The sequence below is a fragment of the Protopterus annectens genome, chromosome 1.part1, assembly GCF_019279795.1.
Source record: "Protopterus annectens isolate FY-2018-M chromosome 1.part1, PAN1.0, whole genome shotgun sequence".
Classification (NCBI taxonomy): Eukaryota; Metazoa; Chordata; order Ceratodontiformes; family Protopteridae; genus Protopterus; species Protopterus annectens.
This window is the reverse complement of record NC_056726.1, coordinates 31,481,939-31,507,575: the sequence shown is the minus strand read 5'-3', so window position 1 is coordinate 31,507,575 and position 25,637 is coordinate 31,481,939. Positions and strand designations below refer to the sequence as shown.

The 25,637-nt window shown below is 39.8% G+C and overlaps 1 protein-coding gene across 1 annotated transcript in view; it reads left to right on the top strand.

Moving 5' to 3' along the window:
• ADAMTS12 (ADAM metallopeptidase with thrombospondin type 1 motif 12) overlaps window positions 1-25,637 on the top strand; it is a 2,672,119-nt gene that overhangs the window by 834,936 nt on the left and 1,811,546 nt on the right. Inside the window, exon 2 of the mRNA XM_044085381.1 lies at window positions 14,719-14,915. Within this exon, the coding sequence (XP_043941316.1) occupies window positions 14,719-14,915 (197 nt within the window). The remainder of the gene's footprint in view (window positions 1-14,718; window positions 14,916-25,637) is intronic.

Sequence of the window (25,637 nt, the reverse complement as noted above, 5' to 3'; positions counted from 1 at the left end):
AGGCGGTATGCGACTGAATAGAGCTGGAGTTTTTTCAGTCGGGCAGCATATGACATATGTTTAAGACCCTTTATCCTCTTGGTGAGGAACTTTTGGGGTCTTTCCAACTGCTGCAGGTGTCGGGTGAGATACATCCCAAATGGGGCATTGTACTCAATCATTGGCCTGATAAGAGAAGAGTACAGGGCACAATGACCTCTCTTGATCTAGATGTGAAACCCTTCATGATAAGGTGGGCAATATAGAAGGTCTTCCTAACCACTTTGGCAATGTGAGTGTCAAATGAGAGGTTACTGTCAACCTGGGTCCCTAGGTCCCTGATTACCTCTTCCATACTTAATGGATTACCACCTATGTGGTAATTTGTTGGTACCTTGTTTTTCCCAAAGGGTATGACTATACATTTTTTGGCATTCAGCTTAAGGCCATGGCTCTGGCACCAATTATCCATTTCTATGAGGCCTCTCTGAAGGATGTTTGTGTCCGCTGGAGTATCAATTATGGCACCCAGTTTGCAGTCATCTGCAAACTTTGTCAGCCACAATCCTCCTATGTTTGCCTGTACCTCGGAAAAATAAATGCCGAACAAGACTGAGCCCTGTGGGACACTGCTTGTGACTGGCTTAGAGTCTGACATAGCTCCAGCAACTCTGACCCTGTGGGTTCTGTCCTTGAGCCAGTTTGCAACCCATCTTGTGACATATGGGTTTACATTTAAGCTGGTGAGTTTGTCTATGATGCCCAAGTGGGGTATTGTGTCAAAGGCTTTTGCAAGGTCAAGGTAGGCTGTGTGAACTGCCTTACCCTCATCAATGGCCTTAGTGACTGTTTCAAAAAAGTCGACCAAGTTCAAAAGGCAGGATCTGCCCTTGACAAAGCCAAATTGGGTAGGATCCAATGTCTGTAGGTCCCCAATGTCTTTGTTTATGAGTTCCATAATGATCCTCTCCATAGCTTTGCAGACCAGGCTCGGCAAGCTTATGGGGCGGTAATTTCCAGGGTCCGTAGAAGCACCGCCTTTGTGAAGTGGGACCACTGTTGCCGTCGCCACTCTTTGGGTGCGTATCCTGTAGTAAGGCTAAGATTAAACAGCAGCCTTATGTGTGTGGGTTTAGTTCCTCTTGGAGTTCATGTAGCACACAGCCCATTGATGCTGTGTTTTTAGCTTTAGAGAGGGCTCTCACCTGGGCATCTGAGATGTTAGGGAGGCTACACTCTGCTGGGATAGTTATTTCTACTTTGGGGGGGGGGAGGAGAAATTTGCACTGAACCTGTCTGCCAGAATGTTGGCAATGTCAGTGGGTTCAGTGTATTTTGTATCATTTTGGACTAATTGAGCATATCTGGGAGTTTCCACCCAGGTTTCTAACATAGCTAAAGAAGGCCTTGTGATTGTCTTTTGTGTCTTTTGCAATTTTTCTCTCAAAGTTGGCGTTGGATGATTTTATGAGTGATCATAGTTTTTTGCTAGTACTGATCAGAGATGCCTTCCCTTTTAGGAATTTTGCTCTGTCATGTAGTAGCTTCCTCCTCCTGTTGTAAAGTTTGTTTATGGCTGGGGTCCACCAGACCGGGCGCCTGCCTTTGGGGGAATGGGTCTTGGTTTTATTTGGGATTGCATGATCCATGCATTCTTGAAGGTGCCCATAGAAGGCATTTGCAAAGGATTCAGCAGTGTGGGTTGTGGTTTCCACTGGCCCAGGGGCCTTGAAGGATACCACTTCAGTCTTAAGAAGTGTGAAGTTTGCTTTTGAGAAGTTCTTCACTGTGGTCTTTTGTGCAGGGGTGGGGCGGGATGTGGATTTCCAGTGAGATTAATTTATGGTCTGATCTTACCAAAGAGGGATATACTTCTGATGTGGAGCATTTTGTCCCCATGTTTGTGATGATCAGGTCTAGTATATTGTCTCCTCTTGTGGGAATGGTGACTAGTTGTTCCATTGCATTTGAGTTTATGAATCTAGGAACCTTTGGGCTAGGGTGTTGGGGCTTGAGTAATGTTCCCAGTCTATGTTTGGGTAGTTGAAGTCTCCCAAATGATGGTATTTGGAGAGACATTCATACTCTCCAGTGTCTTCAGGAAGGCTGTGTGGGGTTCCTGAGTTTGAGAGGGTGGTCTGTAGCATGCTACAAACTGTAAGGCAGTTTTGCCTATGGTTAGTTGCACCTGGATAGTCTCCGATGCTTTGTGCATTGCCACTAACCTGGAGGTGTGGGTATCTTTGATAAAAATGGATACTCCCCCTCCTTTTGTGGTTCGGTCCAAGTTTTGGGGCCGGAAAGCATGATATGAGGTAAAACCTGATAGTGCTGGGGTGCTCTCAGGAGCCTTGAACCAGGTTTCAGTCACTGCACAGACATCGATGTTCTCCATACTGAGGAGGGCTTCGAGGGCATGCATCTTGAGGGTTAGACTTCTGGCATTGAGCAGCATTACCCTTAGTTTTTTTCCACTTGTGTTTTCTAGGGAGGTAGGTTTGTCATTTGAGCCTTGCCTAAAAAGGCACTATGGGGGTGGCAAGAGCCTTGGCCAATATCCGGAAGCCCAGGGGTGACAGGTGCAAGCCATCCCTTATGAAGCAGCATGGCTTGTCAAGCATGTCATCCCAAGCAGACAGACACTGGATCCCCTTAGAATGACACCAGTAATTAAGCCAATTGTTAAAACTGATCATTTTGTCTTTGTACTGTGGCATCATTCTTGGTGAGGGTAAGATGCTGCTCAGGGTCAGGGTCATATCGGCCTGGGCTACATAATCAGAGAGCTCCTCTATGTCTCTTTTCATGTAGTCCAGGGAGGTACATCTCAGGTCGTTCACACCGGCATGTACAATGACTGAGTCATATTTGTACTTGCTGTGGAGTGACCTGAGTGCTTGTGTTATGTGGCGGATTCTAGCTCCCGACAGGCAGCTTACTGTGACCTTTTCCTTGTTCAGTCTGGTGAGCGGGACGCCAGTGTGTCTGACTATGGAGTCACCTATTACAAGTGTGTCTGGCATGTTGTTTGGCCTTAAGGGCTGTGACTGTTTAGCACACTGACTTTGTGAACTATGTGTTGCATGTGCTATGTCTTGAGGTGGTGGTTGCTTGGGTGTCTGCTTTGGAGGCCTCTGTTGTTTTGGTAGTTTTTAATCAGCGCCTCCAAGTATGTTTTTGTGTGTTTATGTGTTTGGTTTGCAGTTGTGATAGTTCTATGTGAGACTGGGTTTGTGGTGTGCGTGGTTACCTTCTCCTCCTGACTGGTCTTGCCAGTACTGAATTGAGAGAGCTCAGCCTCCAGTTTGGCTATATAGTTGCATCTCTCGCATATATTTGTATTTGTTGGGAGGAGGAGAGGGTTGTCTGTGTACATGAGGCAATTGTAACATTGCCTCAAGATTCCCAGATTCACCAGCTGAACAGGAGAGGATGCCAGCAACTGACCCTTCGACATGCTAGAAATAGTGAAAAAGATTGCTGTGTAACTGAGTCAGAAAGGACCTATAGGGAAATGGGTACTCAACAGAATTTAGGTGAATGAAGTACTTTCTTTTGTTTAAGAGTGCTTTACCTGTGTAAAAATGCTTTAGGAGCAAGTGCTGAGCTTTTCAGATAGAGTATAGGCTGTTTAGATTGCAAGTAGAACAGTTCTAAGGGAAAAATTGAAGAGCAGACTTGGCGGAGCCAGAAAAAGTTTAACCTTGTTTAACCAAGTTTAACCTTGTTTGACCGCTATGCGCACGACCACGCAAAGCCATGCAAACGTGGATTTTAAGCAGTGAACTACAAAAGAGCTAGGAATGATCCCAAACAACCAATTACTACAGCTTCTTGTGCTGAGGTCACTTCCCCCAAGGACAGGTAGGCTGCTCAAGGCTCCCCACTCCCACTGGTGAGCAAAGAAACTTCCTTCTATCCAAGTAAGGTAATGGACAACACAGGAACTACACCACAGCCCAGAATACAGCAATGCCTGTATACTGGTCTAAACTAGTCGAGAAAGGCGGGAAAACAAGGATTATTTTTGTTTTTTTGTTTTTTTTGTAGAAACACACAGAAAATGCAGAGACAGTGATAAATTAGTTACACAGGCTAGCACACTTTAGTGGGCAGCCTCCACAGTTAAATTAAACAAACAAACAAGCAAACTTTAGATTAAATTCGACTAAATGTAACTTTAAGTGCAAATTTTAAAATAAATGCAGTAATCAGTAAAAAAACAGTTCAGGCTACTTCAAAGTAAGCAACAGAAGCTATTTCCAGTGAAAAAAAAGCAAAGATACTTAAATCCAGAAGGTAGTCGCTTTTTCGAGTTCCTTGCTGCTAGGACCACTCTGTAAACCCACGTGGAGCTTTATTATTCAATAAGTCATAAAACAATAAATACAACAGGTGTATTTCTTGTTTTATGAGTTGCTGAATAATAAAGTGTTTGTATATAGTCATTCATTTTATTATTTAAATCATTATCACTCTACTCAGTATCATACAGATTGCTGAAAGGGGATCTGTGTCTCGCCTACTAGGCAATATTGGACTCTGTCCTACTAGAGATGCTCCATATCCATAAATCTAACTCCTTGTGCAGTACCCATTTGAAAGGCCTAAATCTAATATGCAACATTAAAAAAACCTGCTGGAGAGACAGGTTTGTCTCCCAGATGCTGCCCTGTCTCTTGAATAGACTTCCCATACATGTCAAACAGAGTACCTTGCTGACTCTCTTCAACCGCAACCTTGATGAGTGGATGGGAAATGACAAATTTGTCCCTGGGTTCCATGTATGTCCGTCATTGATAAGGGTGACAGGTGCTAACTGAGGTTTCCTTTTTTGGGGATAAACTCTTGGCTAGGCGTGTAAGGGCCCCAGGGCCATTAGTCTAGTAACCTCCAATGATCCTATAATCCTATGATAACCCTTTTCTTGACAGAAGGATACCAATTTAATAGACCTTTGTCACATTACCTAAGCCTAGTATAGTATTGTAAAGATTTAAAATTGAATTGGCTTCAACTGCTTTTCAAGCCATGATTTCATGGTTTGCTACGTCAACAGTGGTGGATGGTGACTTCAAATCAAAGGGGGGCTGCAAGAGACTGCTGAATGGGAAGGGCAAATGGGAAGGGGTGTGGCCAACTAGAAAGGAGCAGAGCTATGCTTAAAACCACAAAAAATGGGACTTTAATTAAATATGCTGCCCTGGGTGCCAAACCATCATTATGAGAGTCCAATCAAGACAAAATGAAATGTAGAAGAAAAAAATATTTCAATGCATGACAGCTTACTTAATATCTAAATGGAAACAAAAAGGTTGTGAGGTACGAGAAATAAATTACTTTTTAAATACATTACTGGAATGCTAGGCAAAATCAAGTATTAAAAAAAGCACTCAACTCAAACCACTTCTTGCATTGCAGTTCTAATTCTAATTTATATTTAGCTTTATAAAAGTACCAAGTAACATGCTGAAAGTAGCAATCTCTGTAATACCCCCACTTGTAAAAATATTTCTTATCCAAAAGAGAGCTGCTGTCTCGCAACTGTCTACTTGGTTCATGGGGAAAACATGACCAAAGTAAAAAATGAATGGCAAACAAGAAACAAGCTCAAGATAAATTGCTTAAAGGATTACTGCACAGGTTATGGACCACACATGATATATTGGCAGTTGTGAGAGTTCTATGTGAGACTGGGTTTGTGGTGTACGTGGTTACCTTCTCCTCCTGTCTGGTCTTGCCAGTACTGAATTGAGAGAGCTCAGCCTCCAGTTTGGCTATATAGTTGCATCTCTCGCATATATTTGTATTTGTTGGGAGGAGGAGAGGGTTGTCTGTGTACATGAGGCAATTGTAACATTGCCTCAAGATTCCCAGATTCACCAGCTGAACAGGAGAGGTTGCCAGCAACTGACCCTTCGACATGCTAGAAATAGTGAAAAAGATTGCTGTGTAACTGAGTCAGAAAGGACCTATAGGGAAATGGGTACTCAACAGAATTTAGGTGAATGAAGTACTTTCTTTTGTTTAAGAGTGCTTTACCTGTGTAAAAAATGCTTTAGGAGCAAGTGCTGAGCTTTTCAGATAGAGTATAGGCTGTTTAGATTGCAAGTAGAACAGTTCTAAGGGAAAAATTGAAGAGCAGACTTGGCGGAGCCAGAAAAGGTTTAACCTTGTTTAACCAAGTTTAACCTTGTTTGACCAGCGCTGCGCTATGCGCACGACCGCGCAAAGCCATGCAAACGTGGATTTTAAGCAGTGAACTACAAAAGAGCTAGGAATGGTCCCAAACAACCAATTACTACAGCTTCTTGTGCTGAGGTCACTTCCCCCAAGGACAGGTAGGCTGCTCAAGGCTCCCCACTCCCACTGGTGAGCAAAGAAACTTCCTTCTATCCAAGTAAGGTAATGGACAACACAGGAACTACATCACAGCCCAGAATACAGCAATGCCTGTATACTGGTCTAAACTAGTCGAGAAAGGCGGGAAAACAAGGATTATTTTTTTGTTTTTTGTGTAGAAACACACAGAAAATGCAGAGACAGTGATAAATTAGTTACACAGGCTAGCACACTTTAGTGGGCAGCCTCCACAGTTAAATTAAACAAACAAACAAGCAAACTTTAGATTAAATTCGACTAAATGTAACTTTAAGTGCAAATTTTAAAATAAATGCAGTAATCAGTAAAAAAACAGTTCAGGCTACTTCAAAGTAAGCAACAGAAGCTATTTCCAGTGAAAAAAAGCAAAGATACTTAAATCCAGAAGGTAGTCGCTTTTTCGAGTTCCTTGCTGCTAGGACCACTCTGTAAACCCACGTGGAGCTTTATTATTCAATAAGTCATAAAACAATAAATACAACAGGTGTATTTCTTGTTTATGAGTTGCTGAATAATAAAGTGTTTGTATATAGTCATTCATTTTATTATTTAAATCATTATCACTCTACTCAGTATCATACAGATTGCTGAAAGGGGATCTGTGTCTCGCCTACTAGGCAATATTGGACTCTGTCCTACTAGAGATGCTCCATATCCATAAAGCTAACTCCTTGTGCAGTACCCATTTGAAAGGCCTAAATCTAATATGCAACATTAAAAAAAACCTGCTGGAGAGACAGGTTTGTCTCCCAGATGCTGCCCTGTCTCTTGAATAGACTTCCCATACATGTCAAACAGAGTACCTTGCTGACCCTCTTCAACCGCAACCTTGATGAGTGGATGGGAAATGACAAATTTGTCCCTGGGTTCCATGTGTGTCCGTCATTGATAAGGGTGACAGGTGCTAACTGAGGTTTCCTTTTTTGGGGATAAACTCTTGGCTAGGCTTGTAAGGGCCCCAGGACCAGTAGTCTAGTAACCTCCAATGATCCTATAATCCTATGATAACCCTTTTCTTGACAGAAGGATACCAATTTAATAGACCTTTGTCACATTACCTAAGCCTAGTATAGTATTGTAAAGATTTAAAATTGAATTGGCTTCAACTGCTTTTCAAGCCATGATTTCATGGTTTGCTACGTCAACAGTGGTGGATGGTGACTTCAAATCAAAGGGGGGCTGCAAGAGACTGCTGAATGGGAAGGGCAAATGGGAAGGGGTGTGGCCAACTAGAAAGGAGCAGAGCTATGCTTAAAACCACAAAAAATGGGACTTTAATTAAATATGCTGCCCTGGGTGCCAAACCATCATTATGAGAGTCCAATCAAGACAAAATGAAATGTAGAAGAAAAAAATATTTCAATGCATGACAGCTTACTTAATATCTAAATGGAAACAAAAAGGTTGTGAGGTACGAGAAATAAATTACTTTTTAAATACATTACTGGAATGCTAGGCAAAATCAAGTATTAAAAAAAGCACTCAACTCAAACCACTTCTTGCATTGCAGTTCTAATTCTAATTTATATTTAGCTTTATAAAAGTACCAAGTAACATGCTGAAAGTAGCAATCTCTGTAATACCCCCACTTGTAAAAATATTTCTTATCCAAAAAAGAGCTGCTGTCTCACAACTATCTACTTGGTTCATGGGGAAAACATGACCAAAGTAAAAAATGAATGGCAAACAAGAAACAAGCTCAAGATAAATTGCTTAAAGGATTACTGCACAGGTTATGGACCACACATGATATATTGGCACTGTGTTTAGTTTATGGGTAAAACCTGCAAAGGTGACTGCAAGTCTGCAACAAATGTAATGAACTTCTGAAAATACTGTAATCCTGTCCTTTATTACAAATACTGTCATATGCATTTTAATACCTAAGGCGTACACATTATCTAGTTATGTAAATATTCTCTGTATGGCAGCATCAAAAAGGCTTTCAGTGTTGGTAACTCTTTAACAAAATGCTTATCAAAGCTTACTTGCATCTTACAATCTCAGACAAGCTTACCTGATCATCATTAAAGCATTGCTACATAAACACAGAGCAACATGCACTGCAACAACATACATTTTCTGAATAATAAGAAGCATAAATCAACAGTATAAAAATATGACAGAAAAAGAACACTCTGCAAAATCAAGGACAAATGAAAAGCCACTGTAGTACTTGTGTCTACCTTGGATGGGGGGATACTCTACACACTTACACTGCATAACTGCTCCTTGCCTTGCTTGGACACATCCAGAGTCACTACATAGGGGAATGGGGTACAACAAGTATGTCACAATTTGAAATGTCTCTGGCTGATGGTGATGGGCCTGACACATTTGTCATACGTCTCAACCTCAGAGCAAGAAATCTGGGCAAAGCCATAAGAAGAAGTGGGACAAAGGCCCAGAAAAAGGACAAATTTTAAATACTACTCTTATAAGCTTAGAAAGATAATATAATAGTAGGTCTTGCATTAGAATGAATTTTCTTAAGGGTATGAAATCTGAAACTCAAATGTCTGTCATTATATTCCAACTTCAGTCTTTAATGATTTGCCACTAATTTGCCAGAAAACCACAATTTTATGAAAAACGGACCAAAAATGTGATGTAAAAATATAAAATAGCCACACAATACAGCTGGGAACCTGTCAAAGAAGGAACACTTTTTTACTATTAGTACTGTTAAGTTGAGCAGCTGACAAAATAAGATAATCTACATGCATTTCTGAAATAAAAATAACCTATAACTCTGATCATTACAATTATTTATTAATTGGAAACCCTCTAAGTTTTCTTCCAAAACTGCCATTTTGCAGAGGGATTATTAGGGGAAGAGCAACATTTTGAGCCAAAATCGGGAACAGTTGAGATGTTTGGATATACCTAATTCTATAAAGTGACTTATTTGCATGTACCTCTCAACTTCTTAATGCAGGAAATCTGGACAAGGCCAAATATATTGGGGGAACATACAAACAGTGCTAAAAAATTGCTCTTGTATAAACTTAGACAGTTGATAGAATAACAGGTCTTGCTTTAGCATGCATTTTTCTGAAGGGTTTGAAGTCTGAAACTCATTGTATGTCATTATTTAGTGACTTCATTCCTAAACAATTTGCCAGAAAACCACAAATTTTATGAGGAACAAACCAAAAATAAGAAGCAAAAATCTATTCATTCTGTGAAAATCTGGACAGTTGAGAGGTATAGTTCAGCCGGGGCTGTCTTTGGATTTGCTGCCCTTCCCTCCTCAGAAAATCATGGTCGAATGGATCCACTCCCCACAGCTATTCCAATGACCTATTACTTGTCTATTTTGCCCCATTTACCATAAGCACTGTGATGTACATACTGCTTTACATCTACGATTGGTTGGATTTAATTTAAACATTTTATTTTACATTTTAAGTACAAGCACTAATAGATATCTGCTAAACAAAGCAATGCAGTCTCACAATGAAAATAGACTTAGCATTAAAACTTCTCTGCCCCTGAAACTCATATTCATTGAACCAACATTGGAACCTACATTCAAGGAAAATACATCTGGCCAGTGGCAGATAATGATTAACTTTTGGCTGTTTTCTAATCATAGGCCCCTTGCACATGAAACATACATGTGTTCTTTGATACACCTTCCTGATTGTATTAAATTATATTCCTTGTATAATACAGCACAGTTGTTAGAGGGTGTTTTAAATTTATTGTTTTGAACATTTTTCCAGTAAACAATGAAACAAAATCCATGCACCAATAATGACAAAACTGCCCAATTCAGAATATTTCCATTATAAAAGTCTACTCAAACTTCTATAATCCACCAGTATCAGTAAATATGCAGAATCTCTGCAGAAGTAAAAGTCATCTAAATAATTCCACATTAAAGATATGTAACTAATGAAGAGGTTGCTGCTAGCAAACAACTTTATATTTCATTGTTTTATCTACAAATAAAGTGCCTGTTGCCCTTGAGGAATAAATTGCCTATGTTACATTAAAAAATGATAAGCTAGTAATATTACAATTAGGAATGGATGGCAAACTGATAACATGATCGTAGGTACCAGGTATATCCTCCAAAGACGACATTCTCAGGACTGCAGCATCCACCCCCTTTAAAATTGCAACACAGTATAGTATCCGCAATGCATCTACATACCATGGGAGTAGAACCCACAGCCTTCTGCATCAAAAGCAAGTATTCAACCTGTTATGCTATTAACAATGCAAGCAGACTCAGCATAAGCAGCACTAAACTTCTCTTCCCCTGAAGTTCTCAGCTCCTTCTAAAATCCACTCGACATTCAACTGTACTTCTCAACTTTGTAGCATAAGAAATCTGGAAAAAGCCAAAATTTATTGGGGGGGGGGGTCAAAAGCCCAAAAACTAAGGACACATTTTAAACATTGCTTGTATAATCTTGGAAAGTTGCTAGAATAAATTGTTGTGTTACAACCATGAATTTCACTGCCATGTCTTGAACCCAGGACCCTATACACTACAGTCAGAGCAACATATCACTATGTCAAGTCAGCTGTTTCTTGAAAGACAGGAAGACTGAAACTGAAATGGCTATCATTTAGTGAATTCAATTCTCACCATAGTTCTCAACCTCTTAGCACAAACACCTGGGGAAAGCCAATAATGGGGGAATACAGCCTCCAAACATATTCAGTGAATTCAGTTTTCACCATAGCTCTCAACCTTTAGCACAGAAAACCTGGACAAAGCAAATAATGGGGCAATACAGCTCCAAACATAGGGACATATTTCAAATAGTGATCTTAAAAACTTAGAAAATTTGTAGAATAGAAGGTTTTGTGTCACCATGTACTTTCTGAAGAATAATAAAGTCTGAAATTAAAATGCCTGTCATTATTTAGTGAATTCAAAATCCAGAAAACTACAGATTTTATGAGGAACAGAACAGAAGAAAAATATGCGGCAAAAATCGGAATAGTTTTCGCAAGTGGTGGTGGGTAGGGAATTCAGGCTCTTGCTACCTGCACCCAAGGTACAGGGCTTGAGCCTGAGTTATTCTCTCTAGCCACCAGGTATAGTTAACTGGGGCATCACACACACACACACACACACACACACACACACACACACACACACACACACACACACACAGTTCGGAATTGCAGCAGTTTCGTGCTACAAAGACCCTTCTTCCTGAAGCAGCCTTTCTCGTGAGAGTTTCATTTGAAATCATACAAAGTTCCTAATTTCTGCAAGAGCAGCTACCCATACATACCTGCAGACATTGCAGTGCCCTTCCAGTCTATGCAGTTGTAACCGCATAGACTTCTGGGCATCTTTATTCTGATGCCTTCTCTTCATAATCCGGACTGGTTAAACAGCAGTCTGGATTCCTGCACACATGCACAGATTTCTGGAACTCACAGCTAATTATTTTATTCTTTAATTTTACAGCTGGGGGGGCTGCAGTCCTGCAGTCCAATAGCATGAGGCCCCTATACATCAAGTGTATGTTATCTTATAATACTCAGCTATAAATACTACCCAGAAAATATAGATAGTGATAAGCCTTATGGGAACTAGCCAGAGCCTCTGGAATATTATACTTCCTAAGTACTAAGAAAAAGTATGAATACTTTAAGTGAACAAATGTTTTGTCAGCATCAGTTCTAACTCCCGCCCGCCCCATATTGCCTGCATTCCCTGGGATATACCCAAAGAGTTGTTGAACATCTACCTGCTCTGGACAAAGATGTTCTAGTTAACATGGATCAGGTGTGTCAAGTATGGCTTTATCATAGCAGGCTTAATGCTCGTGTATGTCTTATAATCTGTGTTTATTAGAGGCATTGATCTATAACTCTCTGGATATACTCGATCTTTCCCTGGTTTCAGAAAATTTACAAAAAAGGTTTTTTTTTCAAGAAGATGGGCATTTACCTTGGGAATTTACAATATTGCAAACTTTCCAGAGCACACAAATCGCTTCTTAGGTGAGATTTCCTACACATTTTTCAGGTAGCCCATAACATGGTATTACTTTTACATTCTTCAGTTTACCTTACTAAGAAAATACTTCCATTTGAAATATTGTACTGGGGTGGTAAAATCTTCAAGGCATCTAGAATTGGTTTTAATAAAAATGCTCTGGAACTCATCAGTATGAGGTAGTCCTTGACTACTCGTGGCTAAATATAGCAATAACTCATGACTGAGTGTGGGTAGTGTTGGATTTACCCACGGTTGGTGTGATTTGGTCACAAAAGCAAAGCTGTGAGTTATCGCTATTATACAATCACATTATTTAAGGAACTAATATATTTATTTTTCTTAACTAATGTCCCTGTATAATGGCGCTGTGGTGTTTTTCCACTTTGTGTTTGTATCCTGAGGCTTTATTGAATTACTGCTCATGCATAAGGTATTTATATTCCTACATTTATACAGTACATTAGTGCTTTGAAACAGAAGCAATGGAGAAAGGAAGCTCTCCACTGCTTCTTTTTTTGTACATATATAAATATGAACTCAGGGCACTGGGGAGGTACGAGAGAGAGATGGGACAAAAAATCAGGTATGTTTCTTTTGTTTTGAAGAATGTGTCAGATTTTCCTAGTATTTTCTCCATCCCATCTCTCTTGTACCTCCAGATTGTCCAGATTTCAAATTTTATTAATAATTTTTTTTTGCAGTCAAGAAAAGTTAAAAAGTTCTAACATACATTAATAGAAGAAAGTCCAAGCGCCTAGACTTTTTTCTGTTGGTATATTTTTTTATTTATTTATTCTTTATTTTGCATTTCCTTACCAGGAAATTCAGACTAGGAATGAGCCAATTTTCAGCAGAGACTTCGAGAGAAACACTCCAGATGCAGGTCTTTGTATATGCTCGATATATAGCCACACATGTTAACTGCAGATGTTTGTTTCTCACTCATTAAACAGATAGTCATATTGCTCTTACATGCCTTTTTTCTGGCGTGACACATGACTGCTGTCTGAGTAAGTGACTGGTTAAGAGTCAGAAAAACATACAATTGATACAAAGATAATCAAACAGAATCCTTTTTTGTATAGCACAGACATAGCCCTCGATGCTGGGGGCGGGTAGGTCAAACTCAGTTCTGTAAGATATAGCTTATTTATAACTTATTGCCTGTCTCCCTGCTATTCTTGCCATCCAGTTCAGTACATTAGAAAAAATAGATCTGTTCTTTGCTTAAGGCCATCAGAAAACTGTAGTGGGAATAGGCAATGAAAAAACAGAAGAGAAAGGGAAGTATTAAAAAGTAGCCTGCAAAGCTCTGCTTGGGTGTTCACAAAAGCTGCCTTCTTTTCATCTTGTGTGATTCTTTTTCTAACAGATAAATATCAGATCAAGGGTTGTGGTCTTACAAAGACCACTACTTCATCCTTGAATAGCTTTGAGTCAGGCAATATAGCACAGACAACTAAGCCAATGAGCTTCTAACAGTTTTTTATTGTACTCTGGGATGTGAATCCATCAGTATTTACTGGCATATTCTGTGACAATGGGAAAGGTACTTACCAAGACCTGTGCACTTAAGTCTCACCTAGAGCAGAAGTACTTTTGCCTTAGAGATACTGCCCAGTTATGAAATACAGTTGCAAGAATGTTAATCTCTTTCCTACTTTTTTCTCCTTCAGTTGTATACTACCTTTACAAATGTATTGCACTCATGGAATACCAGCTATAGCTACTTCATCTCCTGTAAAAAAATGTTTCATTGCTATGTACCTGAATGCAAAAGCAACCTATTCACCGATTATTTTGGCCATAGCATTGCTTTCTTCACATTAATCGGTTCTGTGATGTGAAAAAGCAAAACAAAGGGTTTCATTTAAGTATATTTCTTACTGTTTTCATATTTGACTTTTCACAGGACCTGTTTCTTCTAGACAGTGTTGTTACAACATCAGTAAAACCATCCTCTAAAACCCAATGGAAATCGTTACTATTAATTTTTACCTGTACTCCAAATTCTTTGTATACCTTGTACTGACCTTTTGCATTTAGGCATTTGTATCACTTGTCATGTATCTGTTCTGTTGATGTTTTTTGTTGCGCTATATGTTCTACTATACTTTCCTTGATATCTGATGTCTGTCACTTTGTGTTGCTACACATGATTGTAATCAATGCTGAACCTGCAGTTGATCATTTTGGGATTGGTACTCTACCCTTGTAATCAAAATGTAAAAAATAAAATAATTATGAGAATATGCCATTACTCAGTGCTGGCAAGATAAAAGTGACTAAGTAATTTGAAAGCAGATGAGAGTGCGAAGTAAAATGAAGCTTGTTGTGGCTGAGTAGACTGTATTAAATAACAACATTTGTTTGATTCCTAGATCCAGAATCTGTGTTTAGTGAAATTGAATTACAGAGAGAGCACTGGGAAAGAAAACGCAAGAGAGATCGGAAGATTTCCCCAAGGTCAATCAGTAAAGAAAGATGGGTAGAGACCCTGGTAGTTGCTGATGCTAAAATGGTTGAATACCATGGTAGTGATAATGTTGAATCTTATGTCTTCACTATAATGAATATGGTAAGCTATGTGAAATATATATTATGAAATAGTTGTTCTGTAAAATGCAACTTCTTTTTCTCTGGGTTATTTTCCTGCTGCATTGTGCATGCCTTTAACATTATTATTCAAATCATGAACTGGCATAATATATCTTTCTTTTAGGTCATGATAATCAGATTTCACAAGAACAAGGAGTTCTTTAACAACGGTTGGAACTACATAGCCAAGAACAAAAGCTCTGAAAAGTACAGGTCACCCACAGTATTTAAAGTGCATCTTATAAAATGTCCAGTGCTGGTCTCCAGCAAGTACATGTGCATTTCACCTCCTTTCCCTTTTATATCTATAATATGTTGTCTTGCTGCTCAGTGTGTAATGAGCAGACAGGGTGCCCAAGGAAGGTAACAATACCTATAACAATGTTAATCATTTGAGGAACACCGAATTATTGTTCTATACTGGTTTTAAATGCAAAAACATTGTATTTTCTGAATAATGAACAAGATGAATATTAACAAAAGTAACAGATCATATTAATTCCCTGTCACTTTGATGTGATGTTTACCTGCTGCAGTAGTCTTGTCTTAGTATGTCCATCAATGAAGAAATAAGAAATCGATGCCAATAGATAGATCTCTGTTAATTGAGAAGGGATGTTTAGGTTTGTCAGCCTGTATTGCATTTTTGCTTTTGTTTGGTTTCAGAAAGTATATGAAGGAAAACTGCATTATTCAAGACTAATAACATGGCATTATAAACTCAAATCCACATGTAGAGTATATACCTACTCACTGCACAATAAATGTATTTTTAAAAATGTATAGGCTGGAATGTTGGATATTTAACAATTCCCACATTTACCTTGTTTGCATGGGGAGAGAGAGTGGCAAGTTTTACTTCTTCAGAGGTTTTCATTTGTGCCTTGTTTTTATGAGAAACAGAAATGGCATTTGGAAAGCCTCCATTAAAAAAAATTATATATTGTGATTTTTGGGCTTCTTTGTCTACATAATAACCTTTTTATCCTTTGTCTGTTTGTGTGTGTGTGTGTGTGTGTGTGTGTGTGTGTGTGTGTGTGTGTGTGTGTGTGTGTGTGTGTGTGTGTGCTTTGCTAAAAGTGTTAAATCGGCTGAAGTTGTTAAATCTGGAAACCCTGTGAAAATGTTTTTTCTTCTTCTCATGCATACTCTTATAATAATGTCTTTTTAAAAGAATTCTAGTTCTTATAAGATACTGGTTTATCATTGTATTCAAAGCCAACCCTAACAGCAAATTCCAAATGCTACTTCTATTATCTCTCCTTGTAGGGTATCAGGTAGTGTGAATTAAGACGGTATGTGGTAGGACTCAGCCGTGCAGTGTATGATAGTCCCTAATTTGCCTGTAGATATTGAGGCAATCTGCAGAGCTTCTATCCTTTTTGCATTCAGAAAGCATCCAGAAACAAGGTTGATAAACGCAGGATGATAGTTCAACAAAATGATTTGTTTATTTCAATGTCAGTTCATAAAACATAATTATTTCAGTCATTCCAATAGAACTTTAATGCCGTTATGTTGTTAGTCTCATTAGAAAGTCATTTGTACACATGGTAAATTGACTGAAATTATATTTTATATCAGACATACAAAATGTCACTCACTATTAAAAATTCATTTGGCATGGTTATATGTCAATCTAAAATTGTTTTGTTTATAAATTGCTATAACTGAATATAACTATACTGTGATTTAACATTGTGGGTGTAAACAAGTTATTCTAACTATATCTGAGCGCAGTGTGATACATGAAAATATTTAGGAGACCTACAATGATAACAGTTTAGTAGCTGAGGGGGTCTTATTTCTTCATTTTTTTAAACAAAAACCATCTTTATTAAATTTTCACGTTTGACATAGACAATCTTACATTTATATAAATGAATATAAACCATAATAGGTTCGTAGGTTTATAGGATGATACTACTGGCCCAGACACCCTTATAAGCCTAGCCAAGAATTTTGCCCATGCTCCCACAGAGTCACAGGTGTGATCCCAAGGGTGTATTTTCTGTTTCCCATTCAGTCATCCAGGTTCCTCTTAAAGAGGGCCAGAGAGGTACTCTGCCTGACATGGAGAATTAGTCTTTTCCATAGATGGGGGAGACTTTGGGACAGAAATCTATCCCATTGACAAGTTCTATTAATTGTCACAGACCAGGCTGAGGCCTTGAGTGTGGGTTGCATGAGTGGAGTTTGACTTATGGATATGCAACAATTCCATCAAGCTGGGTCTGAGATGGCCTTGTATGCCAGACACAGGTCACCTCTGAGCAGTTTGTACAAGACTGAGTAGAGGGACAGGGGTTAGCCTATCTGTATAGGATAGGTGTTTGAGACCCTGGAGTTTCCTGTTCAGGAACCTCTATGGTCTCTCCAGCTGCTGCATGTGCTTGGCAAGTTACATGCTGAAGTGGGCATTGTACTCAATAATGTGTCTGATAAGGGAGGAGTACAGGGATGTTAGGACCTCCTTGTTCCTGGATGAAATACCCATACGTATGAGGTAGACCACATAGAAAGCCTTCTGTACAGCCGAGGTAACATTTTGGTCAAAATTCAGGTTGCTATCAGCCAGGGTGCCCAAGTCCCTCACAATTGATTGCATGCTTAGTACGTTGTTATTAATGTGATTATTAGTGGGGACCCTATTTTCCCAAAAGGGGATAATGATGCATTTTTTGGTATTCAGTCTAAGGCCATGCTTCTGGCACCATTCATTAGTTTGGGTTAGGCCCTCTTGGAGGATGTTCCCATCACTAGGGGAATTTAAGACAGCACCCAGCTTGCAGTCGTCTTCAAACTTGGTCAGCCACAGACCACTGGTTTTGGCTTGCACCACAGAAAAGTATAATCCAAACAGTAGAGGCTCCAAGACCAATCTTTGGGGTACACAGCTCATTACGGGTCTGCTACTAGAGGTGGCTGACCCTGTTTTGAATGAATGAGTTCTATCAGTGAGACAGTTAGCTACCCATCTGATAACATATGGGCTGATGCCTAGCTGAGAGAGTTTATCTATTATGCCCGAGTGGGGAATAGTGTCAAAAGCTTTGGTTAGGCCAAGGTAGGCGGTGTGCACCATGTTCCCCTCGTCCATGGCTTTGGTGACTGTTTTGAAGAAGTAGACCAGGTTTAACAGGCATGAGCTCCCTTTGACAAAGCCAAACTGTGTGGGGTCAGGTGTTTGAAGGTTGCCAATTTCCTCGTTTATAAGGTCCATAATGATGCGTTCCATGGCCTTGTAGATCAGGCTAGATAGGCTAATGGGCCTATAATTGCCTGGGTCAGTGAATGCTCCTCCTTTGTGTAGAGAGATTACAGTGGCTGTCCTCCATTTGGCTGAGATGAAACCAGTGCTCAGGCTTTGGTTGAATAGGATGCCTAATGGATCTCAGAGCTCATGCCTGAGTTCATGTAGGATACAGCCAGGGATGTTGTCAGGTCCCATGGAGACTGTATTTTTTTTGTCTTTGAGAGGGCATTAAACACCTGCTCCCTCCTGGTGATGAGGGGAGGTGGGCAGATGCTGGGGATATCCTGCTTTACCGATGGGGGATGGGGGACAGGGGGGGTAAAGTTTTCATTGAACTTGTCTGCCAGCAGATTGGCTATATCTACGGCATTTGTGTATGTAGTGTTATTGACCACCAGTTCAGAGCAGATATGGGTGTTACCTTTCAGATTGCAGTCGTATGTGAAGAAGACCTTGTGATTGTTCTTAGTGGATGTAGCCAATTTGGACTCAAAGTTAGCCTTAGAGGATTTCACCAGTGACCTTATTTGCTTGTTCAGACAAAGGAGAGATTGCTTCCAACTTGGCACCTGCTCCTTCTTGTCCTGGACAGCAATTTTTCCTTTTATTATAGAGTCTGTTTATTATTGCTGTCCACCAGACAGGTTTATTCTTCCTTGAGGAAGATGATTTGATCCTGTCAGGTATTGCTGAGTCCATACAGCTATGTAGGTGCTCATATAGTTTTTTGGTGTAGGCTTGGACATTAGTGATAGTTCCAATTGAAGGGACAGTGGCTGAGAAGCTGCTTATACCTGCCCTCAGGAGATTGTTGGCAGCTGATGGGGGGGGGTGTCAGGGGAGATGATGACCTCAAAATTGATTGCTTTATGGTCAGATCTTACCAAGGAGGATGACACTATAGAGGTTCTACAGTGGCTATTCATGTTGGTTATTACCAGGTCCAGGATATTTTCACCTCTTGTAGAAATGTCGACCTGCTAATCCAATGCACTGGCATTGACAAAGTTGAAGAATCTCTGGGCATTCATGTTTGGGCTAGAATAGGTCTTCCACTTTATAGTTGATTAATTAAAATATCCCGGGATCAGGGTAGAGGGCTGAATCATGATGGATTCAAGTAAGTCCAGATAGGTGGAGTGGGTGTCTTGAGTCATGGTTGGGGGTCTGTAGCTAATGACACAATCTCACTTGCAAACATTATATCTTCCAAACTGTGCTAACACAACTGTAGCTGCAAACATTGTACATCACTTTTAATTTATCCAGTCATTGTTAGTCAACCATTACATAGCTCAGTCAAATTCTGCATTCTTTTAAACTTTGTTCCTCATCTGCATTTATTGATCCCGCATTTCCCATTTTTTCCTCTGTAATCTGCTCCTACCTATTTTCAAAGATCCCAGTTTCAAGAGGAACACCGAATTAGTGTTCTATATTTTGTGGTAGTGTAATGAGATGTCAGACTAAAAGATTCCCTACAGTCTGCACTGTTGGAGATGCTGAGTGAACAAATTGGGAGTAATCATGGAAATTATTTTTTTGAGTTATGATACAGAATCGGAATTGCCTAGACATAGTAAGGCCTTGCTGAGTCTAATTATGATGGTTGCCAAAAATGGGTTTTATTTCTGATCATTTTATAGTGGAATGACTACAATAGCTAATGCAACTCATTCCCTCCAGTACAACTATTTTGAGTATGTACCTTTAACTCCTAGTGGGTGTGGTCTGAGCCTTTAAAAATGAAGTTATCACCTTGCAATTCTAACAAATACTCATTGACAGAGGTCAGATATCAATATAATTGTGTTTGCCATCATGCATTCTTCAAGATAAAATATTCTGATACCTTGTATGAAGCATTGTTTTGGAATTATTTATATAAGTATGAACAAGTAATATTTGACGCCTAGAGGAGCAGTAGGAGTTAACTGCAGATGCACCTGGAGGCGTCACTCAGATGTAACGAGTTAACCAATTTCTACTCTACTTTATATATAGATGTGCATCATCGGGTTTATATTTGTGATCAATATTAAAGAAAGTCCACTAAAATATAAATCTAGGTTCTAACACATGGAATGCTGACTCTTATAAACAGTTATACTGTGCTGGATTGTGTCTGTGTCAGCAGCTGCTTCATTAAACATCAGTGGAGGAGACACAAAATCACAAACCACATACTCAGTTTTCACTAAGTGCTAAGACTAAACTAAGAATTCATTTTCTTACAGGATTGTTGAAAAGCTTGCAGCAAAAGCCTGTAAATATGATTACATTGTACAGAATGCCATTAATGATGTAATAAGGATGTAGGGGCAATGATGGTCTTGAGAGTGTGCACTGGAGAAAAAAATAATAAACTTTTTTTACGCAAAAGTAAACATCATGTGCCCAGGGTCTGAGGGTGTTTGAAGTGTAGAGCACTGGCTGTTTGAAAATTCATTGTAAAGTAAGAATGATGACATAAAAGAAAAGGAAAGACAATAATGTAATGTATACAATCCTGAAAAGCAGTATTTAAAAAGATGGGGCCAAGCATGACTAAGTAGAAGATTTTCCAAAGACGAAGAACAATGAATAGGTTGCACTTACTAATAGAAGACTCGTTTTAGCTGGAAAGTAATAAAGCATGTGGCATTTAAACTAGGGAGGGGTAGTTAAAAATTAAGAAAGGAAGGACAATGTCAGTTATCTTTCAACAGAAAAACTAATTTTGTGAAGTATACATAGGCATATAGGTATTAGCAATGAGGTGATTGTTTCACTATCCCCTAAAAACTATAGAGTAAGAATACACTGACTACAGTGAAGAGCAACAGAATTTGACTGTGTAGTAAATACAGGTATAGAAAGGTATTAGATTATATGTCAGCCTGGCTAGTCCTTTCCCTATGAATAAATTTTAACTTTATTTATGGTTAAAGGACTGGTCAGCTGTACCTCTCAGAAATTTTGTCAATGAGAAGAAGAAAATATCTAGTTATTTTTATTTTCTCACACAAGAGTATTTTATTAAACTACACCTAAAGATGCAATGGTTCTTAAAACTTCACTATATACATATTAAAAATTCATAATCAAAACAAGATCTCCTCTTTCTCCTTAGCACAGATGTGATGAGATTCTTGATAGTTCACATGTTAGAAACCTTGTCAGAGATGTGCTGCTGATAATATATTTAGCTAGACATTAAAAGAATATGGGATCTGTGTTCAGAAAGAAGTGGGCATGTTAGCCTGGCGTTATTTAATGTATATGCTCACCATTCGTCTTTACTCCCAATCTCACATTTTAAAAGTGTCAGAGTATCTGGGTAGTCATGGTGTATGACCTTTGTAGACACATTTTACCAGGCATTTACTAAACCAGTGAAAAGAACCACATTGTAAAATGCAATGACTGACAGTTCCACTAAATTAATGAGCCATATTCCAAAAGAGTTGCTTTCAGTGTAAGTGACTTATTTCATTGTAAGATCTATCTGGAAAAAAGGGTTACACCATGGACCTGATTCTAAAACACCTGCTCTCAATGAAAGTGGTCACTTACACTGAATGAACATATTTTAGAATTAGGCCCAATGTGTGTGCTTTTGACTGAGAAGCAGTGTGTAATAACCCTTCCTCTCCCAAACCAGTAGTAATGGAAGACACCAAATGATGGAGTAAGATTGTGAAAATAATATGTATTTGGTTATGTGGTAGCATGCATAAGGTTGCACATAAATGGAGGTGAATAACAATTAATAGCAGTTCTTATACTGCTGTGTAGCTCATTAGTTATTCAGTGGCAATCATATTATTTCTTCTTCCTATAAATATGCCTCTGGTTGTGTACATATGCATATATCACAGCAGAGAGAAATATTAAACAGGATGCTCTTACCTGTCATAATAACTGTAATTTTCTTCTTAATAAATAGGTTCATAGGTTCATAGGTGTGTACTAGGCTAATGGCCCTGGAGTCTTTACAAGTTTAGCCCATACAATTACCCTGGCATCGTGCCTCCCAACCTTAGTTCCTAGTGCCTCTGTCAAGTAGAGCCACTGGAGTGATCCCCGGGGTGACTTTTTTATTTTCCATCCACTCATCAAGATTTCTCTTGAAGAGGGCCAATGAGGTGCTCTGCTTGACATGTATGGAAGTCTATTCCATAGCATGGGTAGTCCCTGGGTAATGAACCTGTCCCTCCAGCATGTTCTGTTGATTGTGGTAATGAGGGTGAGGTCTCTGGAGCATGTGGTGCAGAGGGATTGGGATTTCTTTAGATGTTGTATTTCTAACAGAGCTGGGTCAGACATGGCTTTGTAAATCAAGCAGAGATCGACTATATGTAGGCGATATGAGACAGAGAATAGTTGGAGTTTTTTGAGTCTGTCCATATCGGATAAGTGTTTAAGGCCTAGGATCTTCTTTGTGAGGTACCTTTGCAGCCTCTCCAGTTGTTGCAGGTGTCTAGTAAGGTACATGCCAAATGGCGCATTGTACTCGATGATTGGCCTAATGAGGGAAGAGTAAAGGGAGACAATGACCTCTTTCTTCCTCGATGCAAAACCCTTAGTAATGAGATGTGCCACGTAGAAAGACTTTCAGACCACAGTGGCAACGTGGTGGTCAAAAGAGAGGTTGTTGTCAACCTGTGTTCCCAGATCTCTTATAATGCCTTCTGTGTTCAGTGGAGTACCATCAGTGTGGTAATTCAAGAGAACTGGGTTTTTCCCAAAGGGGATGAAGACACATTTTTGGCATTGAGCTTAAGGCCATGGTTCTGACACCAGTAGTTGGTCTCACTGAGGCCTTTCTGTAGGATGTCAACATCACTTGGGGAGTTAATAATAGCTCCCAACTTGCAATCATCTGTAAACTTTGTCAGCCAGAGTCCCTTCATGTTGGTCTGGACTTCAGAGAAGTAGATACCAAACAGGAGAGGACCCAAGGCCAAACCCTGTGGGACTCCACTCATGAATGGTCGGCAATCTAACTTGGAGTCAGCTACTTTTACACTGTTGGTTCTATCCGTGAGCCAGTTTGTAACCCACCTAGTGATACAAGGGTTGATGCCTAGCTTAGTAAGTTTTTATATGATTCCTGAGTGAGGAATGGTATCAAAGGCCTTGGCCAGATCAAGGTAGGCTGTATGAACCACCTTACCTTCATCAACAGCTCGGGTTACTGACTCAAAGAAGTCGACCAAGTTGAGCAGGCATGATCTACCCTTCACAAAACCAAACTTTGTAGGATCCAGAATTTTGAGATTCCCTATATCCTTGTTTATTAGGTCCATGATGATGTGTTCCATAGCTTTGCATATCAGATTCGTCAGGCTAATGGGGTGATAGTTCCCTGGGTCTGTAGTTGCTCCACCTTTGTGGAGAGGGATGACTGTAGCAGTGCACCATTTGGTAGGGACAAAGCCTGAGGTGAGGCTGTGATTGAACAGAGCACACAGGTGAGGTGCCAGTTCACTCTGTAGTTCATGAAGAACACAGCCAGGGATACTGTCAGGTCCCATAGAAGCTGTATTCTTGACCTTGGACAGTGCTGTTTTAACCTGTGCAGCAGTAATACTGGGTGTCTGGCAATCTACTGGTATTGTGATTGGTCCTTTTGGGGGGGAGGGGTAAAGTTAGCACTGAATCTGTCCACCAGTATATTTGCAATATTTGTTGGCTCGGTATAGGAGGTACCATTATGCAGTAGCTCAGAGCAAATCTGGGTATTGCCATGGAGATTCTTTACATAACTATAGATTTTTGGGTTCTGGGCTGTATTACATGAAATGTTATTGTGCGAGTATATATACATTGCAGGAACTTGGGTCATAATTTTTAAATCACTTGATTAATTAATTAATTCATTACTTGCTTCTGAGTGTTTTCAATCAATGATAATGTATATAATGTCAGTTTTTGCTTGGTTAATTGAGATCTGATGAAGCATACCTGTGATGTACGCGAAAGCTCTTATCTTGTCTTTATATTAAAAATACTTTTGCTTTTCGTGGTGGTCCGCTATCATCTTTATCAAGTTATATTTCACATTTTTTATGAAGGTGGACCTTCAGGTAGCAGTGTTTTACCTTTTGGCATCGAACTATAGAAGGCCTTAGGTTGTCTTTATTATCTGCTGCAATTCTGTTTTCATAGCTAGCTTTAGAGGATTTGTTGAGGGAACTCAACCTTTTGTTGAGGCTGATAAGGGAGTTTTTTCCAGTCTTGGGACTTTACCTTTTTCCGCATCAGTATCCTCCTTCTGTTATAGACTTTGTTTATGTCAGGGGACCACCAGATTGGCTTCCTTTTTTTTTTGAAGAGAGCGTTTTAGTTCTATTGGGTACAGCAAGATCCATGCATTTGTGTATGTGTTCATACAGTGCATCGGTGTATGATTTGGCAGTCATACAACTGTTCTCCATTTGCATGGGTGCCGTGAAGTTAGCCACCTGTTTTTAGGAGCCCAAAGTTAGCTTTGGAGAAGTTTTTCATGGTGGTTACCTTTGCTGGGGGGTGGGAGGGATGTGGATTTCCAAGGTGTTTAGCTTGTGATTGGATCTAACCAGGGAGGAGTTGACTATTGGTATAGAGCAATGGTCGCCCATGTTAGTAATGACCAGGTCAAGGATGTTGCTACCTCTAGTGGGAGTAAGAATGAGCTGCTCCAGAGCATTGGAATTAATGAATTCCAGAAAGTGTTGGGCAAGCGTATTGGTACATGAGTAGTTTTCCCAGTTAATGGAGGGGTAGTTGAATTTTCTCAGTATGAGAGTGTTAGGTTGGACCCTAATATTCTCCAGGGTGCTTAGGAATGTGGAGTGTGACTCTTGGGACATGGTTGAGGACCTATAGTAGGCTACAACCTGAATTACTGTCTTATCCAATGTTAGCTGCACCTGAAGTATCTCAGATGCATTATGTTGGGCTACTAGACTGGTGGTGTGTGCATCCTTTATGAATATGGAAACACCACCACCTTTGGAGCTTAAGTCCAAGTTCTGGGGCCAAAAGGTGTGGAATGAGTTTGTAGTCTGGTAGTGCAGGGGTGCTTTCTGCTGCCTTGAACTGAGTCTCTGTTACAGCTCAAATGTTGATGTTCTCCATTTTAAGGAGTACTTCGAGTGAATGCATTTTGAGATTTAGGCCTCTAGCGCTGAGCAGCATGACCCTCAAATTGTATTTGTTTGTAGCTGTTATGGTGGTAATTTGGTCTTTGGAACACCACCTAAAAAAGGCACTATGGGGGTGGCAAGAGCCTTGGCCAGTATCCGGAAGTGCAGGGGTGATAGATGCAGGCCATCTCTGACAAAGCATCAAGGTCTGTCAATCATGTCATCCCAGGCAGACAGATACTGGATCCCCTTAGAATGACACCAGAAACTTAGCCAAGTGTTGAAATCAATCATTTTATGCTTGTACTGTGGCATCATCCTGGGTGATGGTAGG